The sequence below is a fragment of the Eleutherodactylus coqui genome, chromosome 3 (genome assembly GCF_035609145.1).
Source record: "Eleutherodactylus coqui strain aEleCoq1 chromosome 3, aEleCoq1.hap1, whole genome shotgun sequence".
NCBI lineage: Eukaryota > Metazoa > Chordata > Amphibia > Anura > Eleutherodactylidae > Eleutherodactylus > Eleutherodactylus coqui.
The window spans coordinates 172,217,492-172,236,306 of NC_089839.1; the positions used below are offsets into that span (position 1 = coordinate 172,217,492).

The 18,815-nt window shown below is 40.5% G+C and overlaps 1 protein-coding gene across 1 annotated transcript in view; it reads right to left on the reverse strand.

Moving 5' to 3' along the window:
• ERC2 (ELKS/RAB6-interacting/CAST family member 2) overlaps window positions 1–18,815 on the reverse strand; it is a 991,327-nt gene that overhangs the window by 331,429 nt on the left and 641,083 nt on the right. The window contains exon 14 of the mRNA XM_066594594.1: window positions 3,470–3,617. Within this exon, the coding sequence (XP_066450691.1) occupies window positions 3,470–3,617 (148 nt within the window). The remainder of the gene's footprint in view (window positions 1–3,469; window positions 3,618–18,815) is intronic.

Here is an 18,815-nt window from a genome sequence, read left to right on the forward strand (position 1 = left end):
AGACATCAAAATTCCAAAATGGTTAAAAGATTGGGGTATACTGCACGACCTAAACACGTGTACAATCACATGAAATGGATATGTGCCAATTATTTCTGTTTATTTAAAAACTAGCATATATACACGCGTTTAAAGGTCAGTAGACCGCTTCCTCAGTATTTGCTAGGGAGACGTGTGAATGCTGACAGTGTGTCTCCAGCAAGTACTGAGGAAGGGGTCTGCTGACCTTGAAACGCGTATATATGCACAGACTTGTGACATGGCCATGTGTATGAGCACTTTAAAATACTTTAAACAGGAAGATTTACCCATATACAAATTCAGCAAATCTTAGGAGGCCTAATTATATGACAGATATGTTCTGTACTACTGAGTATTACTACGTAAGTTCTCAAATGTCAGGAGCCGGCTCTAAAATGAATTGTATGAACCTTGTAAAACATGAACTACGTCAGCTCTCAAGGTTAAATAATAAACATATGTATGATTGGTTACTCTGTTTAAGGCCCTATTAAAGGGCCTTATTTTGCCACAACTTGAAATCGCTTCATAACCACTTTGTCCTTCGTGGTTGTTGCTGACTACGAAAAGTGTCTACTGCAGCCAATCAGTGGCCACAGCAGTGACCTCCTATAGCCAGTGATTGGCTGCAGCAGTCACTTTTTTTAAACTTCCATTTGTCATACATTTTTTCTTGCGAGCGAATAAAAACAAAAAGAGGCCCAATTGTTTTTCTTACTAGTGTTGCTGAGCAACGGTCCCTGAAAAATGGAACATGCAGGTATGTCATCTATGTGCACTCCATTTCTCTACACAATCATTGATTGACAAACACATGTCTATTGACTATAAAAAGTCTGCGGGCTGTCAAGTGTGCAGTACTTTGCAGACACAGACAAAAGTTATGCCCGTCTAAATAAACCCTAAGTTCAAGTTGTGCATCGAAATATAATAGTACAAAGGGTTAACTCCAGTGAAGTTGAACTGCTTTTAATGAAGCAATGGAAAGTTCTTAATTGGCTCTTACAGCAATATAATTACATGGCTGATACAAGCTGGAAGTAGTTTTTTACTACATAGGAACATATTTTGTCACAGGCAGAACATGCAGTCCCCATGGATATTTACACTCATTCACGCCGATGGCAGTATTTCTTTCATCCATGGATCTTTCATACAAGGTGCCTGAAGAATGGACGAAGGCATAATGAGTGGCACAAGGGCAAATGCATTGCAAAATGAAATACTTTAATCAAGCTATATCTCAGGTCTGATAAAGATCCTAATGTCAGTATTTGGAGCTCGTGACATAAGACTGAAGTATCAGACAACGTGGTTGTTGGTAAAATAAAATGATGTCATCAGCCCTTATATGCTGCTCATACTCATAAGACAACTATCTCCCATAATGCCTCCATCAATATGACCACTTGTTTGAGCACGCAAATTTATTTCAACAGATAGGAAGCTACAAGACACACCAGGCAACACGTATCTCTCAATGGGGAAATGGATCCCAACATACTGTAGATTTCAACATGCTTAGTCCTTGCTTTCCCCAACAACAGTGGAAATAAAGGGCAGTTGCCATCCCCAAACACATTAGATTGTTGGTAAATCCCATAAACATTGGAGTGTTTGGCTAACATTAATAGATTTAGATTTACTGAAGCTATTGGGAAAGAAGGCTATTGCAAAACTTATAGTGGTGCTCAATAATATGTATTTTTATGTTCTGGTAGTACTAGTGTTGGGATCATGATTGTATCAATGTCTGACATACCTTGACATATTTTAAAGTTAATGGCAATCCAATTCTGGATTATATTTGATGGAATCACAGCCAGAAAAAAATCCTATATTAAAGCATAAAATTTATTAGATATGCATTAAAATCTCTTAAATCTATAAAACACATTCACACCGACCAACCAAAGCCATGTCACTTGATAAATACATAACCATTAAATGCAAACCTGTGGATATCACTAACAATATGATTTATTTTTAAGAGCGTTTTTACTCATGATTAAATGAATCGCTCTTCAAAGCCAATTCATCAGAGGTGCAGCTACATTGTCCAAAAGAAGTTGGGATTAGTGACACAATTTTATCTGTCCTTAAACTGATCCTATGCTCTCTCCCTGTAAGAAGAGTAACCACCCTGAGAAGGACGACTTCGCTTCTTAGTGGCTAAACTATTCAGTATCCACTATTGCACCCTTTGGAAACAACGAAAAGCTTCAGTCAGTTAAGGCTGTAATGGTACACAGCACTGACACCCTACGGAAGGCCATCAATAGGGTGTTTGTGCTATGTATCTAGACTGCCATAATTTAGAACCAGTATATCCCTGAATGAAGCATGTATCAGTGGGCAAATTCAGTCTATTTCTGGTGACTGAAACTTTTTGTTGTTTCCAAAAGGTGTAATATAGGACAATAAAAGGTTTAGCCAACGAGAAGTGGGGTCGTCCTTCTCAGGTAGGCTATGCTACTTATAGGCAGTAAGAATAGGATCAGTTTAGGGAAAGAAAAATTGTATTACTAATCTCCGCTTCTTTTGGACAATGTGACTGCCCCTCTAAGCAGTTTAATTTAATTGTGAGTAAAAATGCTCTTAAAAAAAAGCATATTGTGGATGGCATCTGCAGATTTGCACTTAATGGTTAGGTATTTATCAAGTGACATGACTTTCATTGGTCAGTGAATCTGTTTTATATCTTAGAGATTTAAAGGATTTTAATGCATATCTAATAAATGTTATCTTTTAATATGTGAAGTTTCCTGTTTGATCATAATTGTATTTTCTGTGCTTTCTTTCCATTATATATAATAGCCTTCAAACATGTGGATTTTAGTGCATCAACTACCAGCTCAAGAGTAAGGTACGCACTAGAGATGAGCGAGCGTACTCACTAAGGCAAACTACTCGAGCGAGTAGTGCCTTATGTGAGTACCTGCCCGCTCATCTCTAAAGATTCGGGTGCCGGTGGGGGAGAGCAGTGAGTTGCGGGAGTGAGCACGGAGGAGCTGGAAGGGGGGGGGGGAGAGTGAGAGAGAGATCTACCACCATTCCTCCCCGCTCTCCCCCGCCGCTCCCCGCCGGCACCCTAATCTTTAGAGACGAGCGGGCAGGTACTCGCATAAGGCACTACTCGCTCTTTGCCTTACTTTGTGAGTCAGTCAACTGTATAGGCAAGAGTATTCTTACCTATCTCTCTGCTGCTACCCAACATCTCAGTCTGTGATATTGCATTGCCAAGAAGAGTTGGACCAGACAACATTCCCTGGTACTGTGCAGTCTACTAAATGAATTCAATGAGAAAACCAATACAGTAGGCAGTGCACCAAAAAATACAGTGCACACATTCAATTCCCTCTGTTTAAGTGCCCAAAGTCTGAAGTACTTCTGATGACAGATCACTTGACCCCAACGATAAGACATTCATACTTGTTCTAGAACATACCTGCTGTTTCAGCTGGTGGACTAGCCTGTCCTTCTCTCTCTTGAGAGCAATCACCTCATCCTGTGTTTTCTTCTTTTTTGAGGCAGATAGTTCCAGCAAGGCGATGTTTGCATCTTTTTCACTGATTGCAGCCAGTAGAGCTTGCTGCCTGTAGACAGAAACCCAGATGATTAGGTCATCCCATTGTGATAAAGTACTTATTCTTAACCAAGCTGAATAAATATCACTTGTGCTCCTATACCCACCGATAACAATACTTGGCGAAAGGCTCCTTTCTCTATCCTCTATGTACTGGCTATTTCCTGATCTTGAATATGATGTTGACCATATGCTTATTTGGTAAACAGATATTCATTCTGACTCTGCTGAGACCAAGCATCCATGTGTTTTCAATAAGGAGAGGGCAATAAGCTACTACCAGACTACTGGCAGTGGCTTATCTCCTGGAGGAACACAGGACTTGACATGTTCAATTCCAACATGTCTGATCACTCTTCCCCGAGATCTGTCAACTGCCAGACCCTCGTATTGGCAATAGGAATATAAATAAAGCTGCACTAGTCTGTCACCCAGTCAATATCTGAGCCAACATGGATGTATAGTGCAGAGTGATGCAGCAAGGGGTAGCTAGTTGATGACAGGATGTACTGGGGCCCTGTGACCACTCAGTTTGTGTATGAGTCCTGGACAATGGTTATGTGGCATGGGTCTCCTTGAAGAAATTAGTTTTCAAGACACATGCTTAAAATTGTGAATGTTAGGGGCAAGTCAAATTGTCAGGGGCAATGAGCTCCACAGAATGTGTGCATCATAAGATAAGTCCTGCAAATGGGAGTGAGAGGATGTAATAAAGAAGGATGAGATGCAATGATCATTGACTGAGTTAAGAGAATGCGGGTTGGTAAACAACGGGAATGCATTGTGAAGGGATTTGCAGACCTACAATAGTGCATAGAGAAACTAGGAATGGAAAAAAAAGTTTGGTTTTCCGACTTGAATGTAAATAAAGCTTAATTATATAATGAAAATATAATGAAAAGTCCTGAAACTTTGTAATATTTTGTAACATTGTATTTCACAGCGTCATCATTTTCAACATCATTTCGTAGTTCTTAGTGCATATTTTATATACACACAGTGGATAAAAAAAATCTACACATCCCTGATTAAATGCCATGTTTTTCACATGTAAAAAAAAGATAATTTCAGATTTACTTCCACCTTCCATGTGACCCGTTATCTGTACAATTTCATTGAAAAACAACTGAAATCATTTAGGGTGGAAAATAAAAATAATAAAACTAAAATAATGGGGTTGCATAATTGAACACCCTCTTATTTTTGAGGTTGTGGGTGTGTTCAGAATCAACCAATCATATTTAAATTCATGTTAAATAGTAATCAGTACTCCGCCGTCATTATGTAAAGTGATTCTTAGCCTATATAAAGTTCAGTTGCTCTAGGAGGATTTTCCTGACATTATCTTAGTTGCATTTTTCAGCACAAGCCATGGTCCGTAAAGAGCTTACAACACATCAAAGGGACCAGATTGTTAAAAGGAGATGGGTACCAAAAAATTTCCAAGGCATTTACCATGGAACACAGTAAAGACGGTCATCAAGAAGTGGATTAAATTTGGCAGAACAGTGACAAAAAGTGATGAGAAGCTCGGAGGAAAAATGGTCCAGGAGGTGAGGGGACTGCAGGAGCTTAAAGGAGCTGCAGGAATTTCTCCAAGTACTGGTTGTGTAGTGCATGTGACAACCATCTCCCATATCCCTCATATGTCTGGGCCCTGGGGTAGGGTGGCAAGATGGAAACCCTTTCTTACAAAGAAAAACATCTAAGCCTGGCTATGGTTTGCCAACATTTATATTAAATCGGCTAGAAGTCTGTGGGAGAACATGCTATGTCTGATGAGACAAGGGAAAGAACTTGTTACCGTGTTTCCCCGAAAGTAAGACAGTGTCTTACTTTCTTTTTATCCCCAAAAACCCCACTATGTCTTACTTTCGGGGTATGTCTTATAATAAAAAAAAATCATTACTCACCTCCCCCGGCGTTCTGTCGCGCTCCGGCAGGATGTCGCTCGCTCCTCGTCCCCGGCGCAGCATTGCTTTCTGAATGCGGGGCTTGAAATCCCCGCCTCCAGAAAGCTAATACACACGCCGTCAGCCAGTTACAGCCATTCAATGACAGCATTGAATGGCTGTGATTGGCTGAAGGTGCACGTGGCTTCAGCCAATCACACTATTCAATGACATCATTGAATGGGTGTGATTGGCTGAAGCCACGTGCGCCTTCAGCCAATCACAGCCATTCAATGATGTCATTGAATAGTGTGATTGGCTGAAGCCACGTGCGCCTTCAGCCAATCACAGCCATTCTGTAACTGGCTGACGGCGTGTGTATTAGCTTTCTGGAGGCGGGGATTTCAAGCCCCCGCATTCAGAAAGCAATGCTGCGCCGGGGACGAGGAGCGAGCGACATCCTGCCGGAGCGCGACAGAACGCCGGGGGAGGTGAGTAATGATTTTTTTTTTCTACGGTATGTCTTACTTTCGGGGTACGGCTTACATTGGCCGACCCCCCTGACACCCCCGATACGTCTTACAATCGGGGGTGTCTTACTATCGGGGAAACACGGTATTTGTATTGCACCAACTTATTCTGCAGCACTTTCAGGTAATTTCTTTTGTTTATTGGAAGCAGAAGAATCTATAGAGGTGTACAGACATCTTCTATAGACTCTTATGCATCTGTCTTTAGCTACTGAAGTAGGTCAAGTCCCCTGGTGCAAGCACCGAGTCATGACTGATCCCTCTTGGCAGACTCATTTTACCGACATCGGAAGGATGGAGGGCTGAGTCAACCTTGAGCCGGCTACCTGAACCACGTGGGTATTGAACCTACAACCTTTAGGTCATGAGCGAGAGCTTAAGACTGCATACTGCAGCCTTAACACTCTGCACCACACGAGAGAACTTTTTGGCCATAATTCCAAAAGGTATGTTTAGTGCAAAGCCAACACTGCACATCACCAAAGCTTTAGTCAACGTGAAGGGAAATCCGCGATCGGCATCCGCACAGAGTATCCACGGCAAAACACGGGCATTGAAAAGCATGTTCTTATGCTTTTCACTCACACTCGCAGATACAAATTGCAAATTCCGCAAACAGGGGAAAAATCACAGCATGTTCTATTCTGCTGCGGATTCCACAAGGACGACCTCCATTGAAGTAAATTAACAATGCATATGGCCTGCGGGTACCTGTGTCATTGCTAAGCGACGAACAGGAAATACAAATATTGAAAAGAAGAAAAAACTGCACTGTGCATGACCGACAGAAAGCTGCTGCGGTCATCTGCATACAGTAAATTCAGGTACGCAGGGTTGCCGGCCTAAGGCCTCTGCTAAAAAGGTGAAGATGAAGAGAAATATCACCTTTCAACGACCTCCAAATAGACATAATAATGGCTATGCCAGAAAAGGATCAGAGTTTCGGAATGGCCCAGTCAGAACCCAGACCTGAATCCTATTGAAGACTGAATGCTGTCATAAAGGCAAAGGGTACATCAACAAAAAAATTGTTTTAGAGTGTTCATATTTATTATATTACTAAATTATATTATTTTAGTTCTGTTTTTACATTTTTACGCCCTAAAAGACTTCAGTGTGTCTTTCAATGGAATTGTACAGATAATGGGTCACACTGAAGGCGGAAATAAATCTGAGATGACTCATCTTTGTCAGATTTTTGTACATGACAAAAATCTGGCATTTACATAGGGGTGGGTAGACTTCTTATATCCATTGTATATACTGTTTACACAGAACCAGCAAACCTCTAAAAGGTACAATGTAGAACCTAATTTCCAAATTGTGTAATCTCATCTTTTCCATAATCAGGGTATATATTAAATGAAGCCTTTATTGCTTCTGTCTATGCGAGAAGGAAAAAAGATCTTTGAGAAGTATTTTGGGCCAACACAGTGGTGGCGGCGGTGGGGTAATTGTTATTAAGTGCGTGGGTGTTTTATCATGCTGTTTAATTACCACCTGTACTAGCAACATCTCGTCTGGAAAAAATGCAACACATAATTATGCTTTTTGTCAGGATCAAAGGAACCATATTGTGTAATGAAATTCTTATTTATAATTACACCCTGTTCAAACTTTATAGCTGTATTTACAAAGGGAACTTAATCCATAAAGTTGGTCCAGTTTCAATTTTCTTTTAAGTCAGTTCACCTGAGACGAAAGGTCACATACACATAGAAATATATACAAAGGGCAGATTTATCAATGCATTTATACCAGGTTTCTACTTATGAAGCCATTCTGGCACTTGGTGGGTTGGGCTTCAGAAATGTGCACAGAGGAATACATTCATTTGGATTTAAGGCACTTTTCTATTATTTGATGAATTTGGCCCGATGTCTATGAGAATCCCATTACCATTTACTATTTAACAACACATAATGATTATGGGATTTACTATGCACTAAAACGCAATAAAAAGAGAATGTGAAATAAAAAGTAACACATCTGTACAGAACTCAGGTCGGATCTAACTATACGTAAGGATGACTACACAAAAGTGCAGGCAATAGGGTAGATTTACTAATGATTAGACATTGCAAACTTAAGGGCCGATGCCCACAGCCGAATTTCTGCAGCGTTTTACGTGGAGATAATCTGCGGCGTTACCTCAAAGCTATTAGGTTCTATTGAACCTAATAGCTCAATGTTCGTGCTGCGGAATTCCACCGCGGAATTCCGCAGCATGAAAGAAAACACGGAATGGAAGTCAATGGAAGCCGGCCGTCATGCTATACTTCCGCTGTAGCAAAGCGGAAGTATCGCGTGAATACAAAGCTCCGTCCACCGCGTCATCCGACACTGCCAGTGTGTGACGCTCTGTACTGCACATGCGCACCGGCTCTCCATGCGGGATGGGTACAGCGGATTCGGAGTGGTGAGTATGCGGGTTTGGGGGGCGGAGGGCGCTGTGGCGGACTCCGCTGCAATATTCCGCTGGCAGAGTCCGTCACGCCGTGGGCATGAGCCCTAAACTAGACAGTCTTTAACCCTTTCCAATCCAATTTGTATCCTGGTTTTCCTAGAGGGCTTACTCTTTTTCTGCCGTTATACAACGGCGCTATATGCTGGCTAAAGCCAGTACTGCATGAGGTGACACGTTGGATAGGCTCTGACAGCAGAAAGGCTGGCAATATACAGTAAGAGAACACCAACGGACGTCTTCCAACCCGTGTGCAGGCGGCCTTAATTCATAGAAAATTTAGACAAATTTGTAATTTTCAAAATTTTAATTTTTCTGCTTGTAGGACAGGTAATCATAGCTAATGTATAACATTTACCATGTGTGCACTGTTCGTTACATTTTGAAATCGTTCTTTTATTTATTTTGAACGTCAGAAAGCATGGAATTATTGTGCCAACTTTTGTAATGTTGACAAAATTAGCAAAACCTATTTTTTAATGGACCAATTCAGTTGTGAAGTGACATTGAGAGGCACCAGTGACTGACTGGAAAACTACATACAGAGCCTTATTCCATATTTTTCAATATAAAGAACAAATACAATAAGAAAAGTTGTATATTTTATTGTGTAATGAAAAGTGTTCTGGTCTGCACAGCAAAGCTGACAGCTGCAGAAAGCTGGAAATGTCAGGCTATAGTGTGTGCTGTAGTGATCAATAGGAACAATAAAATACTGAAAGTTTGTATTGTAGAAGGGTGATCACAGGAAGGTAAACACCACTAAAAATAAAAATAATAATAAAAATCTGTTAGATGTATGCACGATCTATAATGAGTGCCACACACCTAAAGGGGTTGTCTGGGGTTGGCTGGGTTTAGAAAAACATGGCTGCTTTCTTCCAAACACAGCGTCACAATTGTCTATAGGGTTGTGTGTCGCATTGTAGCCTAATTCCTTTTAAGTGAATGGGAGTTGAGCTGAAATACCAGACACAACCAACAGACAAGAATGGTTTGGAAGAAAGCAGCCATGTTTTCTAACCCTGCCCAGCCCCTTTAAAGAGCAACTATACTTTTATTGTTTGACATGTGATAGCGGCATGCCAGAATGGATCAGTGATGTCAGAGTACCAGGAGCTGCTCATAGAAGTCTATGAGTCCATCTTCAAATGTCAAGGCAAGCCAGAGAATAACAATTGCAGCCAAAGGGGGCACAGTGCTCAACTGAGGTATTCTGCCCCTTCATTTCAGTAATTAGTGGAGATCTTGGCACCTGGACCCTGACTGATCAAAATCTCTGATGTTGCTATGACATGTTAAAGGTTTTTTATTTTAAACTTTTTCACATCTTCTCCAAAATCTGTAACAAACTTCACAGCATATCAGCTACGTGTGGACGCACCCCAAGATACATTTTTCTTCCATAACACAACATGCATATACACTGTAATCCATACACACCAAAACCAAATTATGAAGAGGGGCCTAAAGGCCCAAATAAAAGATATCATGACATTGAAAAATATACATCTCGTGCAAAATGCTTTTATTATAGCTTTTCAAACACTCCCATATTTAATTGTAAACATTCCGATAAGAGTGCATGACAATGATAAAAAGTTTCTATCGAATGAAATGTAAATATTTAAGGTTAGTAGTTTGGAGAACCAAAAGAAAACAGCCTGTCTGGGCTACTCGAAAATTAAAGGACGAGGATTAATTTAAAATAAACACTCGAATTTCTCTCTGAATGCACATGAACCATCATTTATTATAGTTGTTATTTTAATGTACAGACTCAATCTGTAATTCTGTAAGTCTATATAATGGAAATGACATAAACATAAAGCAAACCCTCGATGTAGTGTTCTATACAACAAGTTCATTTTAGTAATTGTCGAAAAGTTTCCTGGGAAATAAATCTACAGTCTGAATCACATGGGCATATTGTACACCCATATTTGTTTCATTTTTGGAGAGCCGAAGCCTAAATTAGCCATTGTATCTATACTTACTGTATATGTCTTCAAATATGTCTACAAATTTGATGCAAAACGGTCCAATATCCTGAATCCTCATATAGCTCCTTATTGCAATTTACATTTACGTGGATAAGGCCTTGTTATCCGTGCACCATCTGCAGTAATTTCCACTGGTGGCTTTTCCCTCTCACGGTGTACCAAATTATCTCCAAATAATACAATGACACACCACAGTACTGCTCTAGGCCGCCTGCAGACGGGCGGAAATTCCGCGGCGGGATTTCCGCCCTTGGAAGCTGTCATAGGATTGCAGAGCCCCGCACAGAAACGTCACTCACCGGCCGCCGGCTCCGGTCTGCGCATGTGCACATGAAAGATCCGGAGCTGTGGGACGCGGGTGAGTACACGCTGCTCTCTGCAGGCGCTGGGGTCGGGTCCCGCGGCGAGAATTCTCGCTGCCGGATCCGACCCAGCCGTCTGCAGGCGGCCTAACAGTGCTAAAATAACATTGCCCAATTACTTAACTAGGGAATGTAGATAGATCCAATGTAGTTGACTTTCTGGAGGTTCCATCACCATATGTGGATTTGGAATTACAAGCTGCAGGTACCCAGACCTTCAAGTCCATTCATTAGTGGCTAATAATAGCAAAGGTTGCACACTCCGAAAAATGGTCCTGCCTATTATCGTAGATTGTATCATAGCAGTCATGGAAAGGGTAAACAAAAATATTCCTGACATCAAAGGAGAATTAAATGTCCAACATGGAAGGGTGCTTTTAGACAGAACAATTATGGTTGTTCATTTCATGCAGGCATAAAAATCACTGCTGGCTCGTTCACTTCTCGTTCAGTTTGAACACTTCCTGTTCATTGTTTCACCTTCATTAAATGAAACACTGAAATATATGAACGATTCTCATTGGACAAGTCAACGATGAATCTGTCTGTCTAAATAGACTCCACCAGCTCGTTCACTCGTGCACACGACAATTGTGCCATCAAAAGGACCTTACTGTGACATCATTGTCACATCCTACACTGAGCAGGGGGTTGGACTCGATGACCCTGGAGGTCCCTTCCAACTCTACCATTCTATCATAAAATAAAATCATAGGTTTGAAGTTATTACATGACTGTTCTCTTCTCCATTACCATGTTTTGTGGGGTAGGGAACCCGAGGCTTGAGAACCATGCTTTTCAATTAAATCCACACACTATAGGGTATAATACTCAGACACCCCTACACTATGGGACTCGCATGTAAATACTATACACAAGTGGAGCAAATGGTAAATGGAACCAGTGAGTCCCATTAAGGACCATGAAATATCGATAGTACCTTACTGCTGACACTAACATATGATAGGAAGAAAAACTATTTATTTGTGATTACCCGTGAAAGAAGTTTTATACATATTCTCCGGAGTGTTTAAGCAAAGCTACACATAAGCAGCAAGGTTTCATTTGATTTTCTAACATGAATTTATACAGCAAGATGTCATCACTTGTGGGAGTGCAGGAGTTTACACTGGAGTAGTGCCAAACACAAATTAGGTAAGTCAATCTCACCCTTTCTCCATGTCCAGAAGAATATGACGGGGTGTCCATCATACGCTGCGCTCTTCATATTTATGATGCAGAGGAGTACTGTCCGTACATGGAAGCTTATGTAAAAAGATAATTTAGTTCTCATCAGTTTAATCATCTGGAAAAGGTTTAGTTTCCCGTAAAAATAGAACTTCTTATAGAAGCTTGAGTAATGGTGGTTTCACATCCGGAAGAAAAAGTACTGCATGTAGCGCTTTTTCTTTCAATCAAAAGTTGGTCAGTTGGGAGAACCCCATTATAGTCAATGGGGTCTGTCCAGCTCTGTTGGGTTCTGTCCAGGAGACTAAACCGTTCGGCCATTCGGATTCCTTTTTCCTGCTCCCCGAATGGATCAGGAAAGTAGAATCCCCAGCACAGATGTGAAAGCACACTAAGTGGTAATGTAGGGAAGCTTCTGAAAACCAACCTGAATTGTCTTTTAGTCTCAATGGTATAATCTTGTGGCCAACATTATTGTGTTATACATGCGCAAAGCAGTTATTAGTGCATGGTATGATTATCACACAGGCCATGGGATCTCCTTCCACAAATGTTTGTTAAATCCTTGTGTTGATGATCCCAGTGCCAATAACAATTCACCTTGCCCTCAGAAGGAAATAATAGGAACAGTTCCAAGACTGGTCCTGATTACTGTCAACCTTCATTTTCATTCCTCTTTTACACTAATCTTCGAGGGGATACCCAAAAAAACATGAATCTTCTAATGGGTGGAACATTACTAGTACAGGCTTCTGTTGTTAGTTGAATGTCTGCGGAAGCCTTCTGAGGTGGTTTGCCGGCCAATGTTGTTGGTGAAGGTTGCGTTTGCCTCCAGTGATATTTTTTTAACAATTTCTTTAGTTTTTTGCTTATTTTGTGATAGCTGGTTCATAGAACAATGTTCATTAGTTTCTTTGATGTGAGAGGGATTGTGCACTGAAACAGTCAACCAAAGTTTTTATTTGAAAGTCATATAAAAAGGTTGTGTCACAGTGTATGGAGAAAACGTCTTGATCTGTGGGAAACAGGTAACCGGTTCTTCCAACATGACAACACACCTACCCACATAGCTCTCAGTGTAAAGTGCTGTCTCCCTTCCTCCCAACCTGCTGTCAATTGAAGGGTGTGGGAAAGGTATGAGAGCAGAACAGAGGGGAAGTGTGGCAAAAGAGACACAGACCTTGCCTGCATGCTAATTGTATGTCACTGTGTTTTAGCTAAAGAAATCACATCCCAACCACCCACTCTTGCTGTACACTGTACTACAACATGATATTATGTTTGTCTGTGTGTTACAGACATTTAGAGAGCAGAATCTGTAGTATCCTGTGGATAGTCTATAGAATGCAGCACATCAGCTAGGTTCATCTAACCAGTCTTGTGAGAACTGAGAATTAGATGAACACCCTGCAGAGGAGAGAAATGGGAAAAACACAGAATTGAAGTCATATAATGACCAGAAATAGTGTTATTCCCAATGACATTCTTAGATGCATACGTTTTTTAATATTCTATCGACAAAGCTGTGTGAGAGCTTCTTTTTTTCTTTGCCTGTAGTTTTCATTGTGCCATTTTGGGGTTTATATGACTTTTGTGACTTTTTATTTTCCGTTTTTCTGGGAGTTAAGTTGAACAAAAAGATATATTCAGAATAAATATACAGTTTGTTTAATTGCACAATTCATTAAAGATGCAGCATTATAATATATGTGTACGTTTTTCCAATAAAGCATATTTTATTGGTAACTTGTTGATTTTTCAGGTTATTTTCCACCTAATTTTTTTCTATACTTCACTACATTTGATTTATTTACTTTAAAATATGCATTAGTTTCAGAAGGGGACTGGTACCAGTATTATTTTGATTGCCTACATAATGCATTGCACAACTTATATAATGCAGTATATTATTTCCTGCCTGTCAGTGTTCCACTGGTAGGCTTCCTAACATGGCAGATCTACAGGCCAGTATTAGAATAGAAGCTGCCACAGCACACAAGCTCACCTCACGATCGCAGGGGCCCAATGGACTGTCAGGCAAAGTCAACTTTTGACTATGACAGGGGTTTAACGTATGGGATCGGAGCTAGTGCCTGACCCTACACTATCACTGCGTGTGAAATACTGTATATTTACTGCAAACATCGTCCTGTACAAGATGTAAAGATATGTCATTGAGCAGGAAGGGATTGAAGTATTGTCCACTATTAACCTTTTCCCCCTAATAAGGTGATCAAGGTTGCCTCCTAGTCCCTAAGCATTTGCCCTTCCCATGGGGTCATCTATAGGCATAGGCCTACTGTGCCTGTACGTAAATCTGGCCCTTTCGGTGACTATGATTCACTCAAATAACAAAATCAGTCTTCTAATGGGAAATCCAAGCATACCATACAGCCTCTACTTGTCACCAAACGTTACGTCTTTGTTTTATATTGTGCCATATGCAGAGTCTCAGCAATAGGTTCATTAACACGTCTTCATCTTCGGCAAGGAGAGGCTAATCTCTTACTGTTGTTTAATAAATGTAGTTAATGAAAATAAATTTTTCAACCATTTATTACAGCAATACATTTCTGAAAATATCTCTGCATTAATATTTAGAAATACTAATCCATTGCTCTGTAAGAAGATTGCCTTTCATTTTGGCCAGCTAATCTGCTATATAAACAGTCGGGTACAATTTCTCCCAAACTCTGAGCAAACTCTAATGTATCCATTGAATAAATGGAAAGTTGTAGAATCGAGTCTAAATTGAAAACATCTACAGCACCGTACAGGAATGTGCTGCCTTACTTTCCATTTTTAACTTCTAAACATTTTCCCAGTTTGCAGATAGTAAAATATCTCTATTATGTACATTGGACAAGTTCACATTTTTTATAAGAAATTTATCTTTATAAAGGTTTAATACCTTTCAAACTATTTATTGTAGTTTATGAAGAATGAGACAATGGGAGCAGTGTAATTTAAGGTAAGGTGCAAGAATGGATATACTTCCTGTGTACACAATAATTACATATTGTAATATACATAAAACAGCCTCTTGCATTCCACTTACCATCTGCTCGACAATATAAAAATGACGTTAAATTCCAAAATCAAAACCATAATGTGAAGTAAGTTTGGAAAGTATCTCATCAGTTTCTTTAAAAAAAACTGCTAGTCCTTAAACAGGTAGCACCAAGAAAACAACCCTGTTCCTATGGCTATTAGGGTATGTGAACATCACAGAGCAGTGTCCCCTTCTTGGGACCCGCTCTCCCCACTTTGAACTGGAATGAACAGCCACTTTGTAAGAGAAGTTCCTCTACGTGTGAACTTTGAGCTGTCCTTGTATTACAGGATGGACATTCCCAGGCACTGACTACTGAAAGAAGTTGTCTCTTATACGACAACCCATTTAAGTTTGTAGACCATTCTGTAATGGTACTTTCAAATTCCGTATATTGCCCTGAAGAAGGTGATAAACCAGAAAGCTTTATGCAAGTTGAATTAATAGTTTTCCACTTTAAAGAGATTGTCCATTTAGAAAAATCTTTCTTAAAGGCCCATTTAGACACAACGATTATCGCTCAAGATTCGCTCAAAGGCAATCTTTTGAGCAATAATTGTTGTGTGTATTAACACACTCCAAGAGCTGCTGTTTTCTCGGACCGCTCAGCTGGTATCCAGCTGAGCACTCCGAGCGGGGTATGTAGAACACAGCTGGAGCGCTGTCTTCTGCATAGTCCTGCTGTGTTCACAGAGAGCTAAGCTGTTATACAGCTGAGCACTCCAAACAGGGTATGCAGAACACAGCTGGAGCGCTGTCATCTTCATACTCCTTCTGTATTCTTGGAGTGCTCAGCTGGTATCCAGCTAAGTGCTCTGAGTGGAGTATGCAAAACACAGCTGGAGCGCTGTCTTTTTCATACTCCTACTGTGTTCTTTGAGCGGGATACAAGCTGAAACAATAGTATCAGTGGTATCTTGCTGAGAACTCAGCTCGCGGCACTGATAACTGATAAGGCTTACTGTTGTCTTTCAGCTAGCTGAAAGTTAACGATGAGCGAATTGTGCACAAATAGTGCACGATGGTCGCACAGTTAGACACAACAATTATCGCTCAAAAGACAGCTTTTGAGTAAATTTTGAGTGACAATCATTGTGTCTAAATCGGGTATTAGACATATCTCATAACGATAAGCAGATAGAACATGTTAATGAGCAGCTGTATTCAGTGTTTAACCCAAGCAGCAAGTGTTCAATTTCCCTGCAGTGCCACTTCAGGTAAAATGAAGTAGTACATGGTGCTCACCGAAATTAATAAGCTCCCTATGTGTATGTTCACACCATGTTAGAGCTTCCATCCAGGAGTTCCACCCTAGAATACATTCCAAGTTGGAACAAAGTGATCCCTGGACCAAACCGCTGGATGGATGCTTTTTGTGCCATTCTAGAAAGCTGTTGAAAAGGAGACCAACCCGCTCTGCATTGGCAGGTTTCAGTTAGTTTCTGGCATTCTGTGCTGGAAAGAGTAACGTGGTCCAGCGTGTTATTTTTTTCTGGCTCAGAATGCCGAAAACAAACAGAAATTGTCCGTAATGCAGACCTCTTGAATTTGGGATATAACCTTCGGATGAAAGCTCAAACGTGGTGTGAACATACCCTAACAGAATACAGCTGAGTGGTGAGGGTTTCAGCAGTGGGACAACCTTTGCTATCTTATAGTTGGAGGACCTTTCCATTAAAAAAGGATTGTAAAAAGCAGATAACTACTTTAATAATCTACTTGTTTGTTGTTTTGACCAGATATATTAGCCATAGTAAAAAGGTGGGGGTGCTCTATTAGTAATGGGTTTGATGTTATTTACTGTATATGTTCAACTAATTATAAGAAAAAAATCCTAGGTGAGGTGGGGTAGATTGTACACATAGACTACCCAGATAGTATTTAGTGGAGTGGGGTTGTGTTTGACCAATTGCATGCTGTCACTCTCTTGTAGGTAACAGGTAATTTCACCTAAATTTATTAAAACTACCCATTAATTAGTGTCCTAATTTGCCTACGAGCAAGAATGTCTGCCTTGATCTGACTGTAAAGTCCTAGGTGCCTTTATTGCGGCGCGCTATACTGTTAACACCGACTATATGTAAGCTATCTATCTATATACACACACACATATATATATATACTGTATATATATACACATACATGCACAGGTCATAGTGCCTTCTGTATGTCATGTGCTGGTACTCTTGGGTTCTTTCTTAGCTCTATCAGGATTACCCCATGTACTCTTACGCACACTCCCATGGAAAGCAGCAACAGTTCTGAACTTTCTCTATTTGCAGATAATTTATTTAACTGTGGATTGATGTACATCCAGGTCTTTAGCAATGCTTTTTTAGTATTTTCCAGCTTCATGCATCTCTATAGCATGTCTTCTGAAAGTTATTTGCATCAAGACATGCCTCACCATAAACAATTTTACTTGAGAAGAATAGATTTGTCAGTAACCAGGCTTTGTGTGCCTTTATTTCATGGGCAAAAAACCTGCGAAACCAACACTTTTAATCCCATCTCCTCAATTAAAACACTTTTGACAATTATCTTCTGGAGACGTCATTAACAAGGAGATTGATTTACTTTTTCCCTTTTGCATGGGGATGTCTACACACAGAAATCGCTGAGAAGTTCTTCTCCAAGAATAGAGGCATATCCTTACCAGAAAACTTAAACATTGGGCCACACCTTGCTGGGAATAGTATGCAGGAGGCAAAGGGTAGATATTTAGAAAAGTCGAAATTTGGAGTTTTTTCCAAATTCCAAACCTCACCTGAAGGATTAAGTATTTTTTTTGTTTTGTTCCGTAGTTCAATAGCCACGTGGATCCCTAATAAATGAGATTTCTGGCAATTTCTTCATAATTTTTTTAATTTTAAGTGGTGTTTCTAAATATCTATATATAATATACATACGCAATATATACTGCGTGTACATACACAGTATATATGTACATAGATACCACACACACACAATTTATACATTGATTTAACATTTGTTATTAGCTTAAAGGGGTTGTCCCGCGCCGAAACGGGTTTTTTTTTTTTCAACCCCCCCCCCCCCCCCGTTCGGCGCGAGACAACCCCGATGCAGGGACTGAAAAAAAGAACAGCACAGCGCTTACCTGAATCCCCGCGCTCCGGTGACTTCTATACTTACCGGTGAAGATGGCCGCCGGGATCCTCTACCTCCGTGGACCGCAGCTCTTCTGTGCGGTCCATTGCCGATTCCAGCCTCCTGATTGGCTGGAATCGGCACGTGACGGGGCGGAGCTACACGGAGCTACACGGAGCCCCATAGAGAACAGGAGAAGACCTGGACTGCGCAAGCGCGTCTAATTTGGCCATTAGGCCATTTTAGACGGCGAAAATTAGACGGCAACCATGGAGACGAGGACGCCAGCAGCGGAGCAGGTAAGTGAAAAACTTTTTATAACTTCTGTATGGCTCATAATTAATGCACAATGTACATTACAAAGTGCATTATTATGGCCATACAGAAGTGTATAGAATCACTTGCTGCCGCGGGACAACCCCTTTAATGACGGAAACTCTGTGCTCGGAAAGCTTTGCAAAGACAATTTTTCTGGTTAGCCAATAAAGGTATCACCGCTATAATACTTTTGTCTTTATCATAGATTTTTCTAGCCAACATGGTACCAGCATGCCATTCTTCGCTTTACATCTTTACACACACATACGCAGTCTTTTTTTATGGGGGGGT